Source organism: Gobio gobio, assembly GCF_949357685.1.
Source record: "Gobio gobio genome assembly, chromosome: 25".
Classification (NCBI taxonomy): Eukaryota; Metazoa; Chordata; class Actinopteri; order Cypriniformes; family Gobionidae; genus Gobio; species Gobio gobio.
The window spans coordinates 23177035-23203659 of NC_137121.1; the positions used below are offsets into that span (position 1 = coordinate 23177035).

The 26625-nt window shown below is 37.4% G+C and overlaps 2 protein-coding genes across 3 annotated transcripts; one reads left to right on the forward strand and one right to left on the reverse strand.

Moving 5' to 3' along the window:
* The first annotated feature begins 1350 nt into the window (after positions 1–1350).
* Positions 1351–15008, forward strand: idh3a (isocitrate dehydrogenase (NAD(+)) 3 catalytic subunit alpha). Of its 2 annotated transcripts, XM_079810054.1 has the most exons (12): positions 1364–1450; positions 1880–1939; positions 4725–4787; positions 6911–6994; positions 7557–7671; positions 7753–7940; positions 10517–10650; positions 10808–10910; positions 13766–13830; positions 13921–14005; positions 14097–14249; positions 14351–15008. In XM_079810054.1, the coding sequence occupies exons 1-12, from the start codon at positions 1424–1426 to the stop codon at positions 14432–14434; spliced, it is 1161 nt and encodes a 386-aa protein (XP_079666180.1). In that variant the 5' UTR covers positions 1364–1423; the 3' UTR covers positions 14435–15008. The 2 variants fall into 2 exon arrangements, with proteins under 2 accessions (XP_079666181.1, XP_079666180.1); XM_079810055.1 differs by lacking the exon at positions 1880–1939 and having other exon boundaries at positions 1351–1450.
* On the reverse strand, positions 14972–26380 carry acsbg1 (acyl-CoA synthetase bubblegum family member 1). The gene is made up of 14 exons (XM_079810052.1): positions 26229–26380; positions 22448–22512; positions 22044–22315; positions 21812–21900; positions 19207–19327; positions 19045–19125; positions 18806–18955; positions 18540–18716; positions 16761–16939; positions 16435–16668; positions 16123–16340; positions 15869–16008; positions 15540–15786; positions 14972–15401 (listed from the first exon to the last, which is right to left on the reverse strand). Exons 2-14 carry the CDS (start codon positions 22485–22487, stop codon positions 15325–15327), a joined length of 2025 nt encoding a protein of 674 aa, XP_079666178.1. The 5' UTR covers positions 22488–22512; positions 26229–26380; the 3' UTR covers positions 14972–15324.
* Positions 26381–26625: the final 245 nt, after the last annotated feature.

A 26625-nucleotide genomic window follows, 5' to 3' on the forward strand; every position in this document is an offset into this window, starting at 1 on the left:
CTTGTGGTCTATACATGCATCGGTCTAGTCAATACAAGTATTAAACGTAAAAGTTACCCACCTCACTGTCCTCACGAATAATTTTTTCCTAAAAGTTACTGACTCGCAAAAAAAAGAAGAAAAAAAAGATTTCGTTTTGTTCACGAGGGAAGAAAAGTCATGTTGCAAAAGAGAAAAAAAAAAAGAAAATCGTGAAAAATGTACCGTGACATCCAGTGCAGTAGGGGGCGTGAAAAAAAGTATGTGCGTTCAGCATGTCAGAGCTCTCATCTTTACAGCTGCATACAGATCAGCGGGCCCTTACACGTGGTTGCCAGGTTTATTTAAATCCCCATTTTACAGTCTGCTATTTTGAAAATTGCTAATTTCAGTGTGTTCTATTATTATTATTATTTTTAAGAATTGTTGGGAACATTTGTAAATTAATATAAAAATGCATAAAGTAAAGTTTACACCTTCTAAACTCTGAAAACGTGACAATTACGTGAAAACGTAAAAATGCATTTATACTCCTATTATGCGTCCTATACTCCTATTATTAATAAAATTCAAAGTACTTTTGGTTAATTTATATTGATTAAAATGTATATACTGGGGGTTTCAAAACCGGGGCCGCAATTAAGGGAGTGATAGGGGGTCTGTGGAAAAGTTTAGAGAAACATAGTGTAAAAAATAAATTAATTAAATTAAATAATATTACAAAATAAATACCGGTAATAAATAAATAATACAAATGAGATTAAACTAACAAGCTAAACTAGATAAAAAAATAAAAAAATAGAATTTCAAATTGGCTTGAGAAAGCCGGACCAGAAAGTTATTTTTTTTTTAAAAAAAGCTTAAAATTTGAAGGTTTTCAGTGTGAAGTAGTTTGAAGTTTAAAGTAGTTTAAAGTTTGAGGGTTTGAAGTCAATACAGTCAATCAGAAAATAGATAGATGGATGGGTGGATGGGTGGATAGATAGATAGATAGATAGATAGATAGATAGATAGATAGATAGATAGATAGATAGATAGATAGATAGATAGATAGATAGATAGATAGATAGATAGATAGATAGATAGATAGATAGATAGATAGATTTAACAAATTGATTATACATGACAAGTAGAAAAAAACGTAATAGAGGAACATAATACAAAATTAATTAATTAATTAAATACAAATAATTTGGTGTATAAATACAAATAATTTGGTATAAATACAAATAATTTGGTATAAATACAAATAATTTTGCTCTCGCACCATCATATTTTGCGATCCGTGGAATCTAAAAGATTGAAAACCAATGTTTTCAATATAAGGTAAATCACTGATGTATAGTAATTTGGGTGAAATCTGGCAACCCTAGATACTCATAGTAGAGGATGGGACACCGGATAGCTGCTGGCTGCATTGAGTTAGTATCACGATTAGTACAGGATGGCTGGAAACGCGTGGAGGTCAACGGTAAGGATTATATTATATGACAAACCTCAGATCATAGCAGTTATGCTATCTGCATATGCATATCTGTTATGCCTAATATGAATGCAAGTTTACCTTACGCTGAAAAAAAATCGTTGCGTTGCATTAGAGATGCCACAGCGGCCCTGTACTGCATGCCCTTCACACCGGTACTTACAAGATTAACACATTTAACAGCTCTCAGTCAATTCATACACTAGTCTTTTAACACAAAGTGAAGTTAAGAGAATAAGACGACCCGTTCTGCCCTCAGTGGATGAATTACGCCTGAGCCACAGATGTTCAACGCCACTGCAGTCACCCCGAACCGCACATTAATGTGTTTAATTACCCAAAGAGTAGATACACTCAGCTAGTAGGACAGTGAGGTCAGGTTGTGATAATTTTAAAACGACATTCTTGCCTTTTCAGCTCATAAAACTTCTCGAGAGATGCGGCGTGCGGATAACTGACGCGAGCGGGACTCCGGAAGTAAGACGCGCATCTCAGTTCAGTCAGTTAACGTTAGCTTATTAGCTTGCAGTGGGTTTTTTAGTCATTAAAGATGGCAAATCTGACGTGGACATTAAAATAGTCAGGGTGAGGTAGTTTAAAAATTATCTTAGCTGATTTACACCAGCGAGGAGATCTACTAACGCAAACTAACTAACCAACAAGCTAGAGGATGAAGGTCACCTCGGCATGTTGACTTCATGTAGTAACAAGAGCTGACTGATGTCCCTACTAAACTGGACCAGGGATTTATGAGTTTCTCATATTAGCTAGTTCTTCTAGAACATACAACCATGGATATAAGTGATGATGAGGACATGAGAACATGCAGAAGAACCGTTTAGTGTCCTTCAGGCTGGTGTTTTACCTCCTGGGTGCCAGGACATTATATTTTAGTGAATTTCTCTGACACCATTCGGGTCACAGAGAGCACATTCAGGGCTTTTCAGAGATACCATTTGTTTTGAGGTTTCACCAAGACAACTTCTCCTTGGTCTTTAATAGACTAAATTATCAAATTTAGCACTCTTATGGAAATATGAGAATATTTTGTAATTTTCATTTAAATCTGACTAATGTTCAAATTGTTATAAATCAACATCTCAGGAAAATGTTATGGGGTTTCTAATCAAAATGCGGCTTTCTGTTACAAAACGGTAATGATTTTTTACATGTCCTCAATAGAGGACACCGGGACTTAAAGCATGCTTATCAGGCATTTTGGGATACGCAAGTGAATAGGAAAGAAATTACATATCAATATTCCTATACAATATTAGATATTATTATGAAAATGTTGCCTACTATTACTTCCATTATTACACTTGTTTTTTTATTACACGATGCTCCAAGGACACATTAATATGCAAATTAGAGACCGTGTTTAGATGCATTGAATGGGAAAACACATGTATGGCCATTTTACCCACATATTGCAATAAGTAAAAGGGCATATACATTTATTCTGTTATAGCCTATTTTTCAAAACATGGTTGATAACCCTCTTTAAACAAAGTTTGTTTAAGAAAAAAAATCATGAAATCTGAAAATTGATTGGTGAATCCAAAAAGTAATTTCATGTCATTTTATTTAGAGTCCACTCAAGAGGACATAGCATAACATTTTAATAAAATATGCATTTTAGAAAAATCCATTTGTTTCTTGATCTTAACAATGTAATGACATAAAAAAAATTAAAGTTCAAAAGACTTATTTTTTCTGGGTCTTTGGAGATTAATGTAGTTTCGATTCATATTACTAATATTGGAAGGAGACGCGCATCTCAGTTCAGTCAGTTAGCTTATTAGCTTGCAGTGGGTTTATGGATGAAATATAAAATAGCTGTGCATATGATGGGAAATCTTAGCTATATAAACCAACCATCATATAATAAATAATAAATGATCATTTCCACAGATGGCTCCAAATGCGTTCAAACTTAAGCCACACTTAAAATGTATGAATGTCATTGCAAAATATGAAACCCATTCTGGCATCTTAAGATACTATATTTCTAATAATAATAATAATAATAATACTAGTAGTATCGTTTCTCAAAACAAACTTAATTCTTCTTACCAAAGAGGTTTTGGTAAGAAGTCACCCGGAGGTGGCAAAAACATACTATTGCCTTAATTTTTAATATCTACAGTATATATTGTTTTATAATGAGCAATATTTATATAATTTGTATTATGCAATATATTGTTTAACAGTTTCAATATTGTTTTGTAGTTAAAGGGATAGTTCAACCAAAAATGAAAATTCTGTCCTCAATTATTCACCGTCATGTCTGGAAGACTTTTGGTCATCTTCGAAACACAAATGAAGATATTTTTTATAAAATCTGAAAGATTTCAGTCCCTCCAAATAAAATGACATCCATTCATTTTTGAGTGCGATTATGAATTAAAACTCATTTTTGAGTTTGAAATGTCCAATTTTTTTGGTTCACAGTTTTTTGGCACCGCTCTCTCACAGTACACATTGCTTTCTCAAAAAAAAAAAAAAAAATTACAAATAAAGAATTAATGTCCTCATCAGATCTGCTGTCTGTTTTTCTTTTCTTTTTTTTGAGGGGTTTGTTTAAAAAAAGAGAAAAACCTTGTAATTTGTGTTTGATCATCAGTGACCCCTGGTTTCACAGACAAGGCTTAAGCTAGTCCCAGACTAAAATGCTTTATTGAGCATTTATTGCTTTAATATTTTAACTGAAAGCAACTTACACTGGCATATCTTAAAATATGTCAGTGCTATATTTCTAAGGAATGTTTATAAAAGCTACTTAAACCAAGGTCAAATCCTGGCTATGAAACCAGGATCTAAAGTTTTTTTCTGATTTTAAATGGATGCTTATGCAGATTTGTGAAACAACACCCCTCATTTTACACCAGGGATGAGTAAGAACTAAACCTTAATCGCGCAAATAATTGGCAACGGTTTGCATTTGTTTAATCTTTTGTCTTCAGGATGGTCCCTGGTGTAATTCACCTTCTACATGCCTGTCACATTAATTGAACTTGCTGCATTGCATGCAGAGTTAATGGGATCAGACTTAGTCTTTTAAGTCTGGCTTAGTCTAATTAACTGCTTTAGCTACTGTGTGCTTCAGTGAAGATCAGCCATAGTGACAGTCACAATAAATGCAGTGCATGGGTAGTTTGCTTTTTAATTGAATGTTTGGGCTTTGTGTATTGGGTAGTATCAGCTTGATTTATCTCCCAGTGTTATTGATCTGTTTGTACCTTTGAAATCGCCTTTGCAGGTGTCCCGTGTAATTGGAGCCATAAAGACTCAGACCCCACAACCCAAAACCTTCTCTAGAGGGGTAAGTTGAATTTAACACTCGATGCTGTACCATAATTAGTGATGACACAGACAGTTACAAATTATCTCAACTAACTTTATGAATGACACTAACAAATCAAGTACTAGTGGTATTACCATTATTAATTGTATTTTTGAAGATGGTACCATGTTGTTGTTTTTTGTTTTTTTTAAAACATGTCCAATGGTAATTCTATGGTATTAAAGGGATCGTTCACGCAAAAATGAAAATTGTCATAATTTACCTATCCCTCAAGTTGTTCCAAACCTGTATTCATTTCTTTGTTCTGCTGAACACAGAATAATATATTTAGAAGAATATGTGCAACCAAACAGTTGATCTTTGGTCCCCCATTGACTTCCATAATATTTATGTTTGGTGGCCCGTATTCTTCAAAATATCTTCTTTTGTGTTCAGCAGAATTCATACAGGTTTGAAACAACTTGGGTGAACTATCCCTTTAATTCAAGTACATTGGATGCAAATGGTGTGGTACACAAATATGGTAAGAAATGTAGTACCATCCCAGCTAACAGGGATTAAGGGAACGTTCTCAGGACTTGAGCTAATATTCTGGCAAGGTTCTCTCAAGTAACATTAACATCAATAGAATATTCTTTCAAAGGTCTTTAATAATGTTCTTAAAGGAACACGCTGACTTTTTGGGACTTTATCTTATTCACCGTATACCTCAGATTTAGATAAGTCCATACACACCATTCTCATCTCCATGCGTGCCATATCTCTGTCTGACGCACCCACCGCTAGCCTAGCTTAGCACAAAGACTGGAGGTAAATGGCTCCAGCTAGCCTACAGCTCAATAAGTGACAAAATAACGTCAACACTTTCCTATTTACATGTTGTGATGTGTATGGTTACATTGTGTACTAAGGCCGACGGATTTTCTAGACTGATATGTTATGGCAGAGTTATGGCACGCACTGAGATGAGAATGGTGTGTATGGACTTATCTAACTCTGGGGGATACGGCGAATAAGCTAAAGTCTCCAAACGTCGGCGTGTCCCTATAAAAACGGGAGCTCAAATACGTTATTTACACCGTTAATGGAGAGTTTTTTTCTGAAATGTTTTATTTGGACGTACGTCTAACATTCATTAAATGTTACTACTACTTTCTTGCACACTTTATATAATATGCACACTTTGACTAGTAAAAGTGATTTATGTTCTAACTAAAAAATAAATAAATAAACAATATAATATATACATATATATTTTTTTACCCTGTCAAATCCCACTTTTCAATTCGTTTTATAGATTTAAACTGTATTGTTAGAGGAATAACAGGTTAGGGATAGGGATGGTAAATGGTCTGATTAACATGTCCGAAAGGCAAGTACTTGGCTTAATGCACTTGGAGTAAGCATGAATCATAAAAGTCTCAAACATTAATTTTGCAGCCTGCAGAAAATATGTAGTTGTGCAACTTACTTCAGTTAAGGTTGTTCACACAAAGGCGTTGGCTTTTTGGCACTAGCATCCAGTCTTAAAACATACGCTGCAAAAAACCCCTCTATGGATGACTTATGGATGTTATTCTAGAGACATTAGTTAGAGGAGCCAGCAGTGTTCAAACTTGATGAACTTTTTTCAGGTTCAAACTGTAATGTTAATTTCTAAACATAATTCATGTATGCATTAATTTGATCAAGTGCGACAGTAAAGGCACTTATAATGTTACAAATCAAAAAATATATCATGGTTTCCACAAAGAATATGAAGCATCACAACTCTTAAACATTGATAATAAGAAGAAATTACTGAGCAGTCATCATATTAGAATGATTTCTGAAGGATCATGTGACACTCAAGACTGGAGTAATGATGCTGAAAATTTAGCTTTGCCATCACAGGAATAAATTCTCTTTAAAATGTTATAAATTATAATAATATTTCACAATATTCCTGTACTTTTGATCAAATAAATGCAGCCTTGGTGAGCAGAAATTGTTTTCAAAAACATAAAAAAATCGTATTGATCCCAAACATTTGAACCATAGTATTTTTATGTAGAAGCCTTTGGAAAATGATGCCAGTTTGCGACGCTTGCGATTTAATTTTCAGATTTAATCTCGTTTTCTGTTTTTTTGTGCTTTGACAGATACAAACTGTAACGTTAATTCCTGGAGATGGAATCGGTCCTGAGATCTCCACTGCAGTAATGAAGATATTTGAAGCAGCAAAGGTAACTCTGTTGTTTTACTCTTCAGGAATTCAGCTTAGGCTGCGAGTTACAACAAGTGCACTGAGCGACTATTATGTTTTTAACCCCTTTTGTGCACCGCTTTCAGTCTTCGAAGAGAATTCATCACATTTGTGTAAATATTTGCATAGTAAAAACATGCATAGAGCTAGTGTAAAGTCACCATGAATTGTTTTATTTTATGGAATATTGCTGGACTTATTTAAAATGATTTATCCGTCATTATTTTTTAATTCATGTGCCCTTGTAATCTTTAATCAAAATAACTTCCCCCTCCATCTTCCAGCAAAATCTCTTCTTTAATGTGTTTATTGGAGCGAGGGCGGGACATCCTGTCACTCACATGAGATCAACCAATAGCAAACCACAACCATCCAATAAAATCCAACCATCCAATTGACAAAATCAAGTCCCGCCCTACTTTTTTTTTTCTTGTTCGAGAAGACGTTTCACTCAGATATGTCACAATAGGGAAGAAAACACTAGCACAACTTAAGTTTAATGTCAACTTTAAAGCTACATTATCACCTTTTTTCAAAATCAGGCCCCTATTCAGTGGGAAGAGAGAAATGTCACCGCCATCCAAGGTCCCGGAGGCAGGTGGATGATCCCTTCTGAGGCAAAAGAGTCGATGGACAAAAACAAAATTGGGTTGAAAGGTAAACTTGTCATCTCTCTCACATCAGTCGAATCATTATAGTGTTTACGATGACTCGCAATCAATTTCGATTATATTTCAGGACCCCTGAAAACGCCAATTGCTGCCGGACACCCGTCCATGAACCTGCTGCTAAGGAAGACCTTCGACCTGTATGCCAATGTGCGTCCTTGTGTGTCCATCGAGGGCTATAAGACTCCTTACACCGATGTGGATCTGGTCACCATCAGAGAAAACACAGAAGGAGAGTACAGTGGGATTGAACACACGGTATGTGTGTGTCTGTATATCACACTATTTAACCAAACCAGAGCTAGCTGCTATTACTCTAATTACTCAATTTATTCTGTAGAGTTCTGCAGTTGCAGGAAAAAGTATGCGAATCCTTCAACATTTTGCATGGATTTTCCACATTAATTAGTCAGAATTCACATACTGTATTGTAGGTACTACTTTTGGTTTAAAACTTGATTCGCGAGTATGTTCTATTTAGTATGAATGTGTGAAGTATGAATGAAATTCGGACATATGGTTCATGTACTTTTTCCTGCAACTGTATATACATTTGTACCCCTTTAGTCATTTAGGCCCAGTATACAATAATAGGTTGACATTTGACCTTTGGGGTCCTGAGTGGCTCCCTTCACAAATGTCGAAGGTCATGCTATTGTTATCTAATGCTATCTTAACCAGTTTTTCACGCAGTGTTAGCAGGAACTCAGTGGGCACAGCTCATATTTCAGTGCTGTTTATTCTTTAGGTAGGTGCCACATGACTGCTATAAATCAGTTGTCTCTGGTCCCACTCCATAGTGTGTCAAAGCGTTATGTGAAATGACCTTTAGGTCGTCACATTCCATTCATGCGATCTTCCCGTTGTCTGTTCACGTTATTCAAAGTATGAACATGTACACTACCTTTCAAGAGTTTGGGGTCAGTACAATTCTTAGTTTGGATGAAATTAATACATTTATTTAGTAAGGATGCATTAAATAGATCAAAAGGTACAGTAAAGACTTTTATAACTGAACTTTGGTTCATCAAATATTACCATATACAGCAAAATATTAAAGGGATAGTTCACCCTAGAATGAAAAAGTCATCATTTACTCACCCTGGTGTTGTTGTAATGCTGTATGCCCTTCTTATGTTTATGGACCACAAAAGGAGAATTTTGTTTTTTAAATGTCTCACTTGCTCTCATCCATATCATGGCAGTGCATAGCGAGCAGCATCAAGCTTTTTTTTTTTAAACACAAAAAATATCACCGAATGATCCCATGTGACACGTGCCGTATATTCCAAGTGTTCTGGGGGTACAATGTTTTACTCAACGAAATTCTTGACCTTGGCCGTTGGTCTTCTCTGCACGGCGGCACGAATCTATTAGCACCGCAGTTCACTCCATCTAGCCCAGAAAAGGTACAGAAGTTGTGAAAAATCAAGATTAACATAAACGCAACATAAGGCATTATAACAACACCAGGGTGAGTAAATGATGACTTAAGGTGTAGCTCGGTTCGTTTGGTCTGGGACAACAACAAAAAACATTTAGTCCTGGTCAACTTGGTATTCACATACATTTACCGAATACCGAACCTAAAGGCATAGGGATATGTTCACAACCTGATTGGTCTGCTTTTATTACCTGTATTTTGCAACGGAACTTACCGAACAATGCTGTGTTCTGGGCTAAATGCGCTTGTTGTATGTGCATAGCCCACATATGATGGTATTTTGACCAGCTGAGAACTCGTGAAGAGCTTATAAAATGTGTAAAGGAGTCAAAACAGTGGCAGGAATCCCTCCATCACACACAAGCGAAGACCTGCTGCGAGGCGACACGGTTCTAATGCCTGCTTGAGCATCTTGTGACATTATGACCTGTTTTTGGTTCGTTTACATGTCTTTGGTCTGTGTTGCGTTCATATTTCATTCGAACCACACCAGAGCGGACCGAGACCCATCTTTTCAGCGCTCTCTGTCCACTTGTTTGGTGCACACCAGGGTTCGGATAGCAGTGTAACAGAGCAATTGCTTTTTTTGACTCCTTTTACGTTTTATAAGCTCTTCACGAGTTCTCAGCTGGTCAAAATACCATCATATGTGGGCTACGCACATACAACAAGCGTATTTAGCCCAGAACACAGCATTGTTTTGGATGTTCGTTAAGTTCCGTCTCAAAATAGGCAATGCATCATAAGCCGACCAATTAGGTTGTGAATGTATCCCTATGCCTTTAGGTTTGGTGCTAAAAATGTCAATCTGAACTCTTAAGTGGTTTTTTTTGGTCCGGACCAAGCGAACCGAACTAGTGATTATGTGACATTAAAGACTGGAGTAATGATGCTGAAAATTCAGCTTTGCCATCACAAGAATAAATTACATTTTAAAATATATTCAAATAAAGTTTTTAAATAAAAATTTCACAATATTACCCCCCCCCCCCCCTCTCAGTATTCTTGATCAAATAAATGCAGCCTTGTTGAGCATAAGACTTTTTCTTTTTTCCCCAAAAAACTTTAGAAGTACCAACCCCAAACATTTGAACAGTTGTGTACATTTAAAAATCACTTCACTTTTCTCAAATTTTCCCCAAACGTTTGAATGGTAATGTATATGATGTGGTTGTGTACATAAAACCTTTAGTTGCCTTTTAGATCAAGTCCACCATATGAAGCTTGCTGTGCAAAACTTAAATCTGAGTTTGTATAGCAGTCATCATATCTTGTCCCTTTGTATGACTAACTCGACTGTTTTTTGAAACCTAAACTTGGTTTTGTCGAGCTGTGCTAACGGCTGTGGTTACCACAATATTAAATGTGCTTTATTTTCACACTGAATCAGATTGTGGATGGAGTCGTGCAGAGTATTAAACTGATCACAGAGGATGCCAGCAGACGCATCGCTGAGTATGCATTTGAGTACGCCAGAAATAACCAAAGAACCAGTGTCACGGCTGTTCACAAAGCCAACATCATGTGAGTTTCACCTTGACAAGAAAACTGTCACAAATCACATAGTAACTTTGTAGCTATGAAGAATTTTTATATAACAGGAGTTTTTACTGGTTGCAAATGTCTTGTTGGATCTAAAATTGTAAATGATAAAGATGCTGAATTCAGTGATGTCTTCTAGGCGAATGTCTGACGGTCTGTTTCTGCGGAAGTGCCGAGAGGTTGCTGAGAATTTCAAGGATGTGAAATTCACGGAGATGTATCTGGATACAGTCTGTCTCAATGTATGTATACAAGACAACTTCATTCATTAGGCCTTTTCTGCTCCTGCGAAATGGTTTTGATGTGCTTTTGACATTTTTTTTATATATATATATATATATATATATATATATAACTTTAGAATATTTACACTTTAGATTAGGGTCCAATTTTCACTATTAACTATGATTTTTGCCTCAATTAACTCCTTTAATTAATTAATTAATAGTAAGTAACTCCTTTTTAATTAATAGTAAGGTAGTTGTTAAGTTTAGGTATTGGGCAGGATTAAGGGATGCAGAATAAGACAATGTGCTTTTTATGTACTAATAAACAGCCAATATCTTAGTAAAAGGCATGTTAATAAGCAACTAGTTAATATTGAGAATTAAACCCTAGACTAAAGTGTTCTCTATAGCTTTATTTTTAATTTAAGTTTTAGCACTTTTAACTTAAACATTTTGTAGTTAACATATAACGTAGTTAGTTGCTAAGGCAACATTTCTAATTTCATTGTTTAATTTTTTTCAAGTTTAAGCTTTTCATCTAATATTTATATTAGAAAGTTTTTTCCAGAAGTAGTGTTGGGTCAGTTGCTTTAAAAAATGTATTAATTGCTAGCTACTAATTACATATGTGACAGTGTAATTGGATTACTAATTACTCTCTCTAAAAAGTATTGCATTATTACTAATTAGGGCTTGGTAAAAAATATTGATTTCTCGATTTTAATCGATTGTCACTTTTACAAAACAATATCGATTCTTAAATCCCAAGAATCGATTAGTCATCCTGTTTCAGTTGATGAATGAACGGGACATTACAGCGCGCCTCCCATCCAATAAATCGCAATAATCTTTGTGCTTTATTACTATTGATATGAAACCAAGCCTATTTTTTTACGAAATTCAAAGATCTAAATACCGTTTTGGCACTGTGGCGTGAGATCGCTCTGCTGCAGCTCAGCTCAAGAGAACCGGTGTTCTGTCGATTTGTCCTACCTTGTCAGATTTTGCTACCTCCCATTAAAACAGTAGGTAGCACAATTCGACAGCAAAAAATGCTGCCTATCAGATTGTGCTACCAGCATCATATTCATCTGATTTGAGGCTTTATTAATATCCATACCTACCCCTATCCCTACCCTAAACATGTAAATATAAAAAATAAAAAATATTGATGTGGGCATGCGCAGTGAGCCTTGGTAGGACAATCTGACGGGTAGGATGAAATGTCAGGACACCGGGAGCACGGAGCGCACATGAACGGATCTTCTCTTCCACCTTAATACCAGTAGTAACAGCGAAATAAACATGAATGAACTTCTGAAAGTGTGTTAAAAGATACAGGAAATCCGTATCATGTCACATAGAATAGCTCAATCAATTTCAATTCAGAAAAGTTTCAATTCAACCGCTGAAAGATGTAAGTAAAACGGCTTGTAAACAATGTCATTTAATCTCACGTTTACCTCAGAAAAACCATATCCAGTTAATCCAGCATAAACTCGTTAGTCAGCTAGAAAAATTAACTCTAGAGAGGAGCGTTTTGCTAATTATATGCACCACATTACATAGGATATTCATTGTCAATGTTCTTCAATATTTAATGCATGTATGTATGAATAAATCTGGCACGTTTTTATGACAGCCACCATTTAAATGTTTACATTTCAAAAAACTAATTAGAGTAGAAATATGATTATGTAATTGTAAAGTTAATATTATAACTTTATTAATATAAAAAAAAACATAATTTAGTGTCATTGAAGTGTTTGTATACAAATCAGTTAATTTTTACCTTCAATATTAGTAGGTTAATGTAGTATCAACTGACTCCCATAGTTTACAACATTAGTTCAGAAATTTGTTTTCCTTGAGAAAATTTTCCATGTATTATACCTGATATATATCCAAAATAATCGATATTGAATTGAAACGAATCGAAAGCTTGTGAATCAAAATCGTATCGAATTGTGAAGTTTGTGTCAATACCCAGCCCTATTACTAATTAATTTCTAAATCTCATATCAACCTTCGACCAGTTGAATAATACAAGGATAGACATGAAATTTAATTTAATACTTTCAAATAAATATAAAATTCTTGACTTGACCAAAGTATTTAAAGGGAGAAGGTTACATTTAAAAACGTACATTTTAACATTAGACGTTAAATTGTTTTGTATAGAATTGTTCTATAGTTAACAAGTCTTTCCCCGCCATTGATGGAATTTCACTGTTATGCGCTATTACACATCTTCTGAAAGAGTACCGAATCTCCTGATCAAAACACACGAAGAAGACGCAGAAACAATCAATACGTATATGCATATGTAAAATAACGCGATCATCAACATTAAACAGCATATAAATCAAAACTGCCTAATGTTACTGAATGAAATGTCGACCCAGGACGAGCTATAGGACTATGAAGCTTTGGGGGTGTTGATGGACTCCATCTACTCCATCTGTGTTTTGATCATCGTTCTGAATAAGAACGGGATGTAGTCTTTGACAAAAACGTTATATTTCTCAGCTTTTTGTTTAAAATTCAGTTTTTTAAATGAAACTTGAATTGTGTTGTTGTTGTTTAAAAGCAGAGGGTCTTCTCTTTCTTTTTGATATCATATTCAGATATTCATACAACAAAATATTCTGGGGGCTATGAAAGTTTTGTGAAAAATTATAAAAAATGAAGGGAGGGAAAGAGTTAATTCAATTACATCAGTAACTGTAATTAAATTAGAGAAAAATTACGAGTAAGTAATTAAATAAACAGTAATTCATTACTTGGTAATGCATTTCACTCAACACTGGCCAGAAGTCACTTTATTTTCATAAAATCATTATGGTCTTTGCATTGTGATTATTCACTAGATGGTGCAAGATCCCTCTCAGTTTGATGTGCTGGTAATGCCCAATCTATATGGCGACATCTTGAGGTGAGTCTGTATAAAGCATAAATATATATTATATGTGATTATGATTATTTTAAAAGTGCAACTCTCACCAGCCTTTGATTTGTCTTTCAGTGATCTGTGTGCTGGATTGATTGGAGGCCTTGGAGTCACTCCCAGCGGGAACATCGGAGCCAATGGCGTTGCCATATTTGAATCCGTATGTATTGGATGCTGCAATAGCTTAACAATGGAGTGATCTATTAGTATCATTACATTTATCATAATTCTTGTTTTTTTTTGTGTATTAGGTACACGGAACTGCCCCTGATATCGCAGGCAAAGATCTGGCAAACCCTACCGCCCTTCTGCTGAGTGCCGTCATGATGCTGCGTCACATGGGACTGCACGGTCACGCTAAAAAGATTCAGGCCGCCTGCTATGACACCATACGGGACAAAAAGGTAGGATCAATTATTAGTGATCTTGAGGCTTGATTATGAATTTGGCTTCCACCATCAAGACCGATCTTGATAAACCTGTTATATGTTTTTATATATTCCAGCTTCTGACCAAAGACCTTGGTGGAAACTCTAAGTGCTCAGAGTTCACCGATGACATCTGCCGAAGAGTGCAGGACATGGAATGAGGCTTTTCTAAATGTCTATGTTTGGATCACATGCCTAAAGAACGGACAGTCAAAAAACCATGAAATTAATCTTCATATCATTCTGATATCTACGCACAATTCTACTTAGTGTTTGCATTTGTTTCTCCAGATCCGCAAAGCACTGTCTTAAATTCTTGTTCTACGGTGACTGTATTTGTGAGCTGTTTTAATCTGTCAAAAAAGGAGCTACATAATCTAAGATAAACTGTATTTATTGACTGGACGTTTTCTCTGGTTTAATATTGACAATTTGCCTTTCAGTCACATGACAGGAATAATCTTGTCCAAGTATTTGGGGCGGAAATACATAACTTGTTTGCTGAATTGTTTTGCTTTAAAGTGTGTTAAATCCGTAAAAAAAAAAGAAAAAGTGAATAGATGTTTCACATTTTTATGCTTGAGCTTTTACATCAGCTATGAACTTTGCATTATGGTTAACAATTAATATAGTTCCAACAGCTGTTGACCTTTGCTGTGTCAATTGTGAAATGACTGTACTATCAAGACATGACTGTGGTTGGAATATATATGTCTATTTTTATGGGCAAAACAACCTACGTCTTTATTTTTACAGAGCACTTTTGATATGATCATTTATAACACTGCATCCAAATTAGAACATTAACATATACAGTATATCCACAAACAAAGCACAAGTTTTATTTTTAAGATCTGATCAAAACATACAGGACTATTAAATGTCATATAACATCCAACTAACATAAGACAATTAACAGTATGTTTAGACATAGTAGTTAAAAAAAATAGGATTAAATTCGGTTGTTAAAAAAAAACAAAAAAACAACACATTTCTACCAGTTGTCTTGGCAAAAAGCAACAGTATCTTTAATAGAGATACAGCCAGTCTTCTATTCTGTGTAAAAACCCTCTATTTCACTGTGATACTTCTTCAGCACCACTGGGCGACGTAGTTTCATTGTAGGACCTGAAAAGAAATGCATCTTCTATTATCTTTTGGAATGAACAGTGGTGCAGGTTCAATACAAGTTAAGATCCAAATACATTCCCCCCCAGTTTATTGAAACAAGCAATGACATCTATTGGGAAGTACTTCAGCACTCACCTAGTTCTCCTCCAAAAATTGAGAAATCTTTCGCTAATATGATCCATTTTTGTACGCGTTGGGCGTTAGATGTTGCTTTTGAATTGACCTGTGCAATACCCTCTTCAATGGACTGGTACACTAGCTTGTCTTTTCCTCCAATGATGTCTGACACTTTCGTCGCTTGGCTACCAAGTCGCCGACAGTATTCCACAGCCTCCAAGCTAAGAATGTCTGTAGGCTCTGTGGTCTCTGGATTGATTGTGCACTATCCAAGGAAAGGAAGAACATAGTAACCTAAATGGTTTTCGAGTTTGTGAAGCCAGAACTTTTTTCGAAACGTAAGTTACCTTTAGCGTTAGCAGCATGGACAGAAATTTCCTTTTGTCTCCTATTAGCATGGCATTGCTTATGATTGGCAACTCCCGTTTCACGGCATCCTCTATGGGAAGTGGGGGAAAGTTCTCTCCTCCAGCAGTGATAATGAGCTCTGAAAGGAAAGAGATTGAATGGAAATACCCTTTAAATCTAACCTGAATCCAATTATACTGTACCATCAATGCTAGTAAAAAAAATGTGTAGGTTTAAAAGTAGCATCCTTTACCTTTTATTCTTCCGGTAATGTAAAGAAAGCCATCTTCATCGACCTTTCCCAAGTCTCCAGAGTGGAGCCATCCATCTTCATCCAAAGCTTGCCTTGTTTTATCCTGCAGGTTGAGGAAGCCCATGAAGACATTCCGGCCCCAAAAACACACTTCTCCAATTCCGTCAGCATCTATGTTTACTAGTTTGTATCTGCAGCCTGGAACCACCTTACCACAGCTAGAAGAGTTCAAGGAATTGTTACACAATCAACTTGATTATTGACCTTCAAGGTGAAAGTATTCAACCTGGAAATTGAGGTAAGAGGGCTTGCCTTAACAAGCGGTACACTTTTGGTCCTGACATAAAGTGGGGTCCTGAGCTTTCACTCATCCCGTAGGCTTCATAAAGTCGAATGTTGAGGCCGAGGAAAAATTCAAGGGTTTCGCTTCCAATAGGCGCAGCTCCCGAAAAGAACTTCACACAACTGGAGAAGCCCAGCTCGGCACGAAGCTTTTGTAAGACCAAGCTGTCCGCAAGAGTGAAGAGGAATGACTTCTCTTCATCCCTGATTTCGAAGACGATGACCATTAAAACATAAGAAAGTTCCATACAGTTCCATACATAAAAATGTAACATACGGACAGTGATATACATTACTTTGTAAGCCTTTGATTAGCCTCCAGACTAACAGACATGGCCCATGCCACCAGTTTCCTTTTCATGTATCCACACTGTGAAATTCCTTCTTTGATCTTTTCCATAATCTTCTCCCAAACACGAGGAACGCCCATGTGGGCCGTGGGGTTTACCTCTCGAAGGGTGTCAACCAAACTCCCCTAAAAAGGAAAATAAAACTATAAGTGAGCAATGTAGAGTAGACCAATACTTTACAATATTTGACTGTGTGGCAGTAGTCCAATCTCAAGTCCAATACTACATTCACCTAAAGGATTATTCTTCTCATTAATGCAATTATCATCTAATCAACCAATCCCATGGCAGTTGCTTCAATGCATTTAGGGGTGTGGTCCTGGTCAAGACAATCTCCTGAACTCCAAACTGAATGTCAGAATCGGAAAGAAAGGTGATTTAAGCAATTTTGAGCGTGGCATGGTTGTTGGTGCCAGACGGGCCGGTCTGAGTATTTTACAATCTGCTCAGTTACTGGGATTTTCACGCACAACCATTTCTAGGGTTTACAAAGAATGGTGTGAAAAGGGAAAAACATCCAGTATGCGGCAGTCCTGTGGGCGAAAATGCCTTGTTGATGCTAGAGGTCAGAGGAGAATGGGCCGACTGATTCAAGCTGATAGAAGAGCAACTTTGACTGAAATAACCACTCGTTACAACCGAGGTATGCAGCAAAGCATTTGTGAAGCTACAACACGCACAACCTTGAGGCGGATGGGCTACAACAGCAGAAGACCCCACCGGGTACCACTCATCTCCACTACAAATAGGAAAAAGAGGCTACAATTTGCACAAGCTCACCAAAATTGGACAGTTGAAGACTGGAAAAATGTTGCCTGGTCTGATGAGTCTCGATTTCTGTTGAGACATTCAGATGGTAGAGTCAGAATTTGGCGTAAACAGAATGAGAACCTGGATCCATCATGCCTTTTTACCACTGTGCAGGCTGGTGGTGGTGGTGTAATGGTGTGGGTTTCTTGGCACACTTTAGGCCCCTTAGTGCCAATTGGGCATCGTTTAAATGCCACGGCCTACCTGAGCATTGTTTCTGACCATGTCCATCCCTTTATGACCACCATGTACCCATCCTCTGATGGCTACTTCCAGCAGGATAATGCACCATGTCACAAAGCTCGAATCATTTCAAATTGGTTTCTTGAACATGACAATGAGTTCACTGTACTAAAATGGCCCCCACAGTCACCAGATCTCAACCCAATAGAGCATCTTTGGGATGTGATGGAACGGGAGCTTCGTGCCCCGGATGTGCATCCCACAAATCTCCATCAACTGCAAGATGCTATCCTATCAATATGGGCCAACATTTCTAAAGAATGCTTTCAGCACCTTGTTGAATCAATGCCACGTAGAATTAAGGCAGTTCTGAAGGCGAAAGGGGGTCAAACACAGTATTAGTATGATGTTCCTAATAATCCTTTAGGTGAGTGTATATTTTAATGATGGACTCTTGGACTCTTTAGGTCTTTGTCTTGACCTGGACTTGATCTACTCAAGTTCTGGCTTTGCATCGAATGAGCTGGTCTCCATTACAACACTGATATTTGATGACAACACCAGTTACAGCATCTAAAGCAAAATACCCACCTTCCAGTAGAGTGTGCAAAATGTGTGGAAACTTTAGGGAAGGTGTGCAGGATCTAAACTCTGCAGGAAGGTGGCCCTCCATGAGCAGGACTAGACATCCCAATGTAAAGCTAAACAAGAGTCCTGTTCTCAAGTATTTACCTTTAGAGCATCTGGCTGAGCAAAGGAAACTTGCTCCCCCCACTGGATCCCTGTCCAGAGATCGTAGATCTGGGCAGCAATGTGGCTGAGAGGAAGGTAGCTGACCAGAGACTCTTGCCTGATTTCAGCTGGCTGCATATCTCCAGTCCTGCTTGCATGATGGGCTGTCCATGTTATCTACAAGAGTCCAGAATTCAAAATGGTCAATAATCAATTTCTGGGTTGCCGCTATATTGTGAATTTCATTTTTTTTCATAGTCACTTACGTTGTCATGGCTTAACATCACTCCTTTCGGTGATCCGGTTGTTCCAGAGGTGTAAATAAGTACACAGCACTGATTGGCTTTCTGGCTACTGATAACTTCATCTAGTTCTTGATCAGAGATTTCAAGTCCAAGTCCCATGAACTCTTCCCACTATCCAAAGACAAGCAGCCACAGTAAGTCTTTGGGTAACTTTGGCCTAAATGGTAACTCAGACAGATCTCTCTTTATCGAACACTTACCGAGTAGAGATTGGGTATCTTCTCCTTCAAAGTTCCAGAATACTGTACAATGGCTTTTAAATGTGGCAGATTATCCCTTACCTAACAAGAAAAACAGTAGTAATCAGGTTCAATGATTATGAGAAGGTCCGGTTTGAGAAAATAAAGTACATCAAATGTTACCTGTAAAATCTTATCCAGCTGCTTTTGATTTTCCACAACAATGACATTGGCTCTTGAGTCATTAGCAACATAGAGGCAGGCCTCTGGTGAGTTTGTGGTATAGATCCCTGCCATTATACCTCTACCACAAACACAAATAAAGATGTGAGGGCAGTGATTCTAGCCCTAATATTGCTACATATTTAGTTTGCTTCAGTTTGCAATTGATGTTTATTGGACCCTGTAAGAGCTTGAATGTGTAAATGGGCTTTTCACACTTTATATTGTTTACCCACGGTCATTTTTTATAATCCTGGGTTATCTTGTTCCATGTTTCACAGGAAGTACATTTACATGCGCTTTTAGATTTAAGTCAGACTAAGGCTGCATCTGAAAGCTTAGACAGTTGACTTGTTGCCTTGTTGCACTATCAGAGGCAGAATAACGCTTTAATGATCTACAACAAAATAGAGAGAGCTTTGGTAAAGGCTAAATTAATATTTAGAAATGACATCAAAAGTGGAAAACATTGGTCAAACACTTAGATTTTCATGCAAACTAACCACCAACTGCAACTATTTTTTAGCTTAAGGGGATAGTTCACTCAAAAATGAAAATTCTTTCATTATTTACTCACTGTCGTATCGTTCCAAACCCGTTCGAATTTCGTTCATCTTCAGAGCACAAATGAAGATAAATGAATGAAATCTGAGAGATTTCTGTGCCTCCAATGAGGGAAGTGATCGTGTCTCTTCTGAAAATTTGGACAAAAAGCCCAGTCCCATTTCTACCCCTTAGCCCTTCACTTATCCCTACCCCTTCGTTTTGTGCGCTTATGTGAAGGGGTAGGGGTGTCTCGATTCTCTTTTGGCTGGAGTGGTAGGGGAACGGGGTAGGGTCAGATAGCCCTTCAAACTAAGATTTTTCAGGACCACACTTCGAACGAAGGGGTATGAGGAATTTCGCTACATACACAGACTACCGTGCTGCAGCTGCTAGAATGCTTGATGTTGCCACTCGGGATCGATCACTTATGTGTTGCCTGGCTGCCAGTTTCTCCGTAATTTGCTAAATGCTCTATTTGAGTGTTGTAAACACAAATTAATAATACAGTTCAAAGAAATATCTGGTCATCCTTCATAACGCAGTCAATATTTACATCACGTATCATCTGTAAACCATAAACTCTTGCGTTAGCAAGGCAACAACTGACTCGTTTGTATTACATTATAAAGAGTTCCGTTATCGCAGCACCACAGTAGAAAATGAAACCATATCCGTACCGGCCGCCTCGGATCGGCACGGAATGGAGCAGTTAACAAACAAAGAGAACAGAATCTTTTATGTTCCGTATCATTCTGTATCGTCTTCACTGCTGTTGAAATGGGATATGATGACGTGTAATGGTGTAGTAGTGGTGTCCCATATCTTAGGGGAATATTTTCACACCTTTGCCTTGCCACTCTTTTTCAAGGGGCAAGGGTAAGCGAAGGGGTATAAAATAGAATTGGGATTGGGCCTAAACCACTCAATTCACCCTTCGCCGCAAGTTTGATTGACAGGCGATCTGACCAATCACATCGGTCACCCAATCTGCCGTTTTGTCCGACAAAGCAGTCAGGAGAGTTAGTAGATTGACGTTGGTGGACTTGAACTTGGAAAAGCGGTGTGTACTGACGTCTTTCCGCGGTTGAAAGAACATTTCTTTTAGTGTTCATTCATGTTTATTTTGTGCTTATCAATGAACTACAAGGAAGAGATAATCCGTTCACGAGCAGCTTTAACTGAGGCGCTACAGCGATCACGACACATTAAAGAGCCTCAAAACGGTATTTATTGTTTAAATTTCTTTTAAAAAATGACCATTTCAAAGTTGAGACTTTGATTCATATCAAAAGTAACTTGCTCTGTCCTGTCTGTTGGCGTGTTGTCAGTGTCCTCTTTGCTCCGCTGTGTATTTTCTCTACGTGAGAATGTGTGTGGTGTGAGAGCGCCATGGCTTGTCGGACATGGCAACAGTAACTAAAGGGTGCGGGTCTTTGTGAACGGTCAGTTCATATGGATCAGTTTTACAATCTCTTTATGAACTCTTTATGTCAAAGTGGTAGTTGCATAGCTGTCTTCTGAAAGTCTTACGGGTTTGGCATGACATGAGGGTGAGTAATTAATGAAAGAATTTAAATTTTTGGGTTTTTTTACATTTAAGTACAGTACAGTTTTACATATTTAACCACTGCTTTAGTCCAAACTAAATTGTGTCTTTTGGGTTTTTGTGAATTTGGACTAACAGACCTAGAGGCTTGTACACATGTTAATCGTAAAACAGTTGGTCTCAGAATTGTGTGCATGACACGAAAGACAAAAAGCTATACACAGCGTGTATTTAATTCTTCTGATATTTGATTTATGGTTTTTTGAATATTCCCTTTCATGCAGTGTGTAATATATCAGTCTGTGAATGTAAACGGTCTGCAAAGTTGTAGTTACTACAGTGTTGTCATTTTTTAGCATGGCCTGGTAAGTGTTTGGCAGCACAATTTGGGTTTAGCAACACCAAAACAAATAAGTATGAAAGTAAGTATGAATTATTTAGGCAGAATGTGAAGAACCTACAAGTATTTCTCACCCTGCAAAGACAGATCCAACAGCAGCGATAAACCACTCTGCAGAGTTGAATCCCAGGATGGCTACACTGTGGAACCGCTCCAGACCAAGCTAGGAGAATTGTCATATATCACTGTGTTATATCTAATCCGTCAATTCCATGTGTATGACTTGTGAGAATGAGCTGTGCAAATAAACCTTTTAACATGAGCATGTTATGTATAAATTAGAGTTAAAAAAAAACTCAAGATCACCTTTAGAAAGCTTTTGGCGGCCATTCGACTGAGGTGATAATATTCAGAAAGGGTAACTTTTTCCCATTCATTTCCTCTTTTGGTTGCCAAAGCAGTCAGCTTCCCATACTTCTGAACTGAGTAGGTAAACATCTGATGCACAGTGATAGGCTGTTCTGGGCAAAGTTCATCCATTCTCAGCTGAACTGATCCACTGGCTTCTGTAGTCCATAGGGATTGGGATGGGGCCAATTCCGCACCTGCCAGAACCTCCTCAACGCTCTTTTTCTCTGCTGCATTGAATAGGAGATAATCACAGTTCAATGACTAAAAATCTGATGAATATGAACAACAGGATTGAATGGTCAGAACATAACCCTGATATCCAAACTCTGAATGTGATGAACAAAACAAGAGTTACTTACAAAATCCTTCCCCAACATCCTGCTCCAAAAGGTCTGTCATGGGCCCTAGAGGTGAAGAGTCCGAGCTGAAATACAGAGTGCTGGCAGGTTAGCTAGCAGTGGACTCTGGCTCTCCCTGCGGACAGACTCGGCTCTTGCTGTCGTACCCATGAATCACATGGCACAACTGCTCAACAGCATTGTAAGCCCCCAACAATGATGGGTTTTGGTTACTAAGTACTAAAGCCCCAGTAGCTTTGTTGGCAGATGGGAGCTCACAAAATGTGTGAGAAACTCTAGTTCCCATCAGTCATAGAAACTTCTGTTTTCTTCTTCACTTCAGTTCTTGATGGAACAGCCACAAGTCAGAGGGCACAAGGTAGCTTTAAAACTGGCATCCCTTCAAAATGACCGGCTTGATGCTCTTTGTAAACGAGTGCCAGAACTGGCAGCTGAGCTGATTTCATTTCCGCTGCTCATTTTGATTTAGAGTGGTGAAAAGCACAAACACCAAAAGAGGTTTTTCCAAGTAGTGTTCTGCCAAACTCTTTTCAAACGAGACATTTCACATCTTATTCTTACCTATGGCAAAGCGAAACATAGCTTTAGAACCCCCCATTAACAATGAATTTGTATGAAGTTATTTCATGCATTCTGACTTATTTACACTAGCCTGGTCCTACCAGACTCTCGTACATTTCATTTGTACAGAGAGTCTGGCCACTCTCCATTGACAAGCTTTAACTTCCTTGAAGATGGGTACTCTGTTGAAGTTTAAAACTATTGGATCTGCCCAGAGCCACTCTGGATTTGCCATAACCAATCGCTAACATTTGTTTGTGATGTATGTCATCTCAAACTAGTGCATGACATCAACGTCCTCGTTCTCAGTCACTCCCTCTATTCCCTGATTGGACCGGTTAAAATTTGACCGGAAAAAGGGAGAGAATATACCGCAATCCCAGACGGAGTACTGAAAGAAAATAAAAATTGAGCGGAAATACGTATAGGAGGGCGGAGCCAGGCTATATTTACACTGTTAAAGAGTTGGATTCTCATGCTAAACATGGCCAAAATTTTACAAAATTAGTTGGACGTATGATGTGTTTCTGTGCCAAATACACTCTTTCAGGATTCAAACAAGTTTCTGAAAGTTTTTTCAAGTATGGCCCTGTATGACGTCATAAAGGGCGGCATTCCTTATATGGGCACTTCTCCCGAATTAGCGCATGCGCACATCAACCAGAGCGAGAGCAAGAGCATTCTGTCATTTTATTTTTAGACCACAAAATCAACCGTCACTAAAGAGTGTTTTTCTGGTTGTGAAGGAAAGACAACTTTGTTCAGCTTCCCAAATAAGCTTTAAGTAAACAGTGGATGCAGTTTGTTTTTCCGAAGCAGCGACGGAGTTCTGAAAGTGTGTTTGTTTGTTCCCGGTCATGAGCCGAAACCACGGGCGGGGAGTGAAACTGCATCAAATGTCTGTGTTTTGTTGGCAATAATGTAAACAACACGAACGTATAGTAAATCGAAAGTTATCCAGGGATAATGCCATGATGTATTGTGTGTGTGTGCTCGTGATGCTTTAGCTCCGCCCACTGCACGCCTCCAAGAGTTTGGCTGTTTTCGGTATCTGTCTTTTATAAATATGATCAAATTAAAGACTCTTTGGAGATATGAAGGATGCAATACTACTATATAGGTACTCAAGATTAACATGAGATTGGCAGAAAACTGTGTGTTATGTACCCTTTAAAGGAGTAAATGCATTGATATTTGATTCATTTTGATTCACGTAAAATCAAATATCAAAATATAGCAAAAAATCTAAATATAGCAGTGCAAGGTAATTCAACAGATCTTATTACATACATTCACATACCTTTTTCCAAGCTGGTTACTGGCAGGATCAATTTGCTGGTGTGTTTGAGTGCTGGTGCTCATGCTGACTACAGGACTGGTATGAACTACTCAAAGACTCCGTTCTTGGCATAATGAGGACAGAATGAATAGCTCCATGAGGTACTGTCACGATTCTCCAAGTGAAAAACTTCAGCTAATCATGCTCTGATTATGTTGAGTTTCTAGGAAATGTTCATAGTGAAGTTCTTTTTTTTAAGCCAATGAAAGTTGGCAAAAGTCTGTTCAGTGTGAAATGCCTTTAGGTTAAAACACGTAGTGCATATTAATGAGTTTGGGGGCTTTTATATGCAAATGTCTTATAATCTATTGAATTTTAAATAAAACAGCCCACCCAACTAAATTTATATGAAGTTATTCTAAGATATCTTCTTGGAAATTAATTTACTATTGATAATGTGATGTTGAAAACATTTTTGTATTTCAATTTTTATTTTTATTTTAGTTTTATCACCTTTATGAAAAGAGAGGAAGAGTCATATTTTTCCTCTTCTGTAATTTTTTTTAATACTAACACAAATAATTTGATTTATTGGACCTTACAATATACACCGATGAGGCATAACATTATTACTTTTTAATATTGTGTAGGTCCCCTTTTGCTGCCAAAACTGCCGAGTCATAGACTCCACTAGACACCTGAAGGTGTGCTGTAAAATCTGGCACCAAGATGTTAGCAGCAGATCCTTTAAGTCCTATAAATTGCAAAGTGGGGCCTCCATGGATCTGACTTGTTTGTTCAGCACATCCCACAAATGCTCGATAGGATTCACCCGGCCATCCACGTGATGTAAAAGAAAATGTGATTTATCAGACTAGGCCACCTTCTTCCATTGCTCCGTGGTCCAGTTCTAAAGCTCATCTGCCCACTGTTGGTGCTTTCGGCGGTGGACAGGGGTCAACATGGGCACCCTGACTGGTCTGTAGCTATGCAGCCCCAAACTGCGATGCACTGTGTATTCTGACACCTTTCTATGAGAACCAGCATTAACTTCTTGAGCAATTTGGGCTACAGTAGCTCGTCTGTTTGATCGGACCACACGGGCCAGGCTTCACTCCCCACGTGCATCAGTGAGCCTTGGCCGCCCCTGACCCTGTCGCCGGTTCACCACTGTTCCTTCCTTGGACCACTTTTGATAGATACTGACCACTGCAGACCGGGAACACCCCACAAGAGCGTTCTACCTCTTTAATACATGATGTGAGTGTACACATCTTAATCATTATTTTCAAGTTTTAGATTATATTATAATTATAAGTAATGGACCATAAGTAATGGAATTTTAAGTAAGTCACCCCACATGACATTTTTAAACCTGGGCTAATGTTGTCTTGTCATAAAAAGGTAAAAAATGTGTCTTTGCTATAATTTCCCATTTTGTTGTGTTTGTTTTGTGCTTGTTAAAATATTATTATTAAAATAAATAATTATTCTAAAAATTATATTATATTCTGAAATAATAATAAGATTATGCCAAAACTACTTAGCTTTGCTTTGATTTCATATTTTTGAATGAGGTTTTTTTTTTTTATTTAACACTGGGAGTGATATCAGGATCATTGATTCAGATGAACGTTTATTTTTCTATAAATAATTTCTGTTTAATTACATATTCTGAGAAGTACAGTAATTGATCCAAAAAAAAATTGCGTCATGTTACCTATTGAAGTCATGTTAACCGACCAAAAGTCCACATCAGCTCATTCAAACATCATTGAATTTGTAATGTAGCAAAAAAAAAATTGTTTTCCTAACCGTGTTGTTGGGTAGGCCTATGCTAAATGCATGATATGATAATATTAGTAGCCATAAGCATACACATTAAATAGTAGTCTACCATTGTTTTTAGATTAGTGTTTTCTCTCTTGAAAGAGTCTTTACCTGTAATATTTAGTTCACAAGCTGCACTTGCAGGTGTTGAGCTTAACCCTCTTCACCGCTGGAAAACGATAGGACGCTTTTTGGAGGTTTTAGTCGATTTTCCACTTCTCGTTCTGAGGTATCCTTAGTACTGAGAAACCGCTACAAATGGTTCAGAAGGTGAGTGATCTATCTCAGTGATTCAGACTGAATCAACAACCCATGACCTGTTCAGGCAAAAGAACCGACTCAAAAGAGTGATTAATTCGCGAACCGGACATCACTGAGATTCATTCATTCAAACGGGTAGCTATACTGTTATTTATTAATTTATTTCAGCTCATGATTGAATTGAACATTTTTAGACTTCAAATAATTGGGCCATTTTGTGAGAAAACATCTATTTTCAAACATTAAT

Bases quoted from the DNA above. Each gene is read 5' to 3' on its own strand.
- idh3a (XM_079810054.1), top strand. From the start codon at position 1,424: ATGGCTGGAAACGCGTGGAGGTCAACG. The intron at 4,788-6,910 runs GTAAGTTGAATT...GTGCTTTGACAG, and splicing joins CCAAAACCTTCTCTAGAGGG to ATACAAACTGTAACGTTAAT. The intron at 6,995-7,556 runs GTAACTCTGTTG...TTTCAAAATCAG, and splicing joins AGATATTTGAAGCAGCAAAG to GCCCCTATTCAGTGGGAAGA.
- acsbg1 (XM_079810052.1), bottom strand. From the start codon at position 22,487: ATGACAGACCTTTTGGAGCAGGATGTTGGGGAAGGATTTT. The intron at 21,901-22,043 runs GTGATCTTGAGT...CAATTCTCCTAG, and splicing joins CCGCCAAAAGCTTTCTAAAG to CTTGGTCTGGAGCGGTTCCA. The intron at 16,669-16,760 runs GTAATGTATATC...CTTCGAAATCAG, and splicing joins GCTAATCAAAGGCTTACAAA to GGATGAAGAGAAGTCATTCC.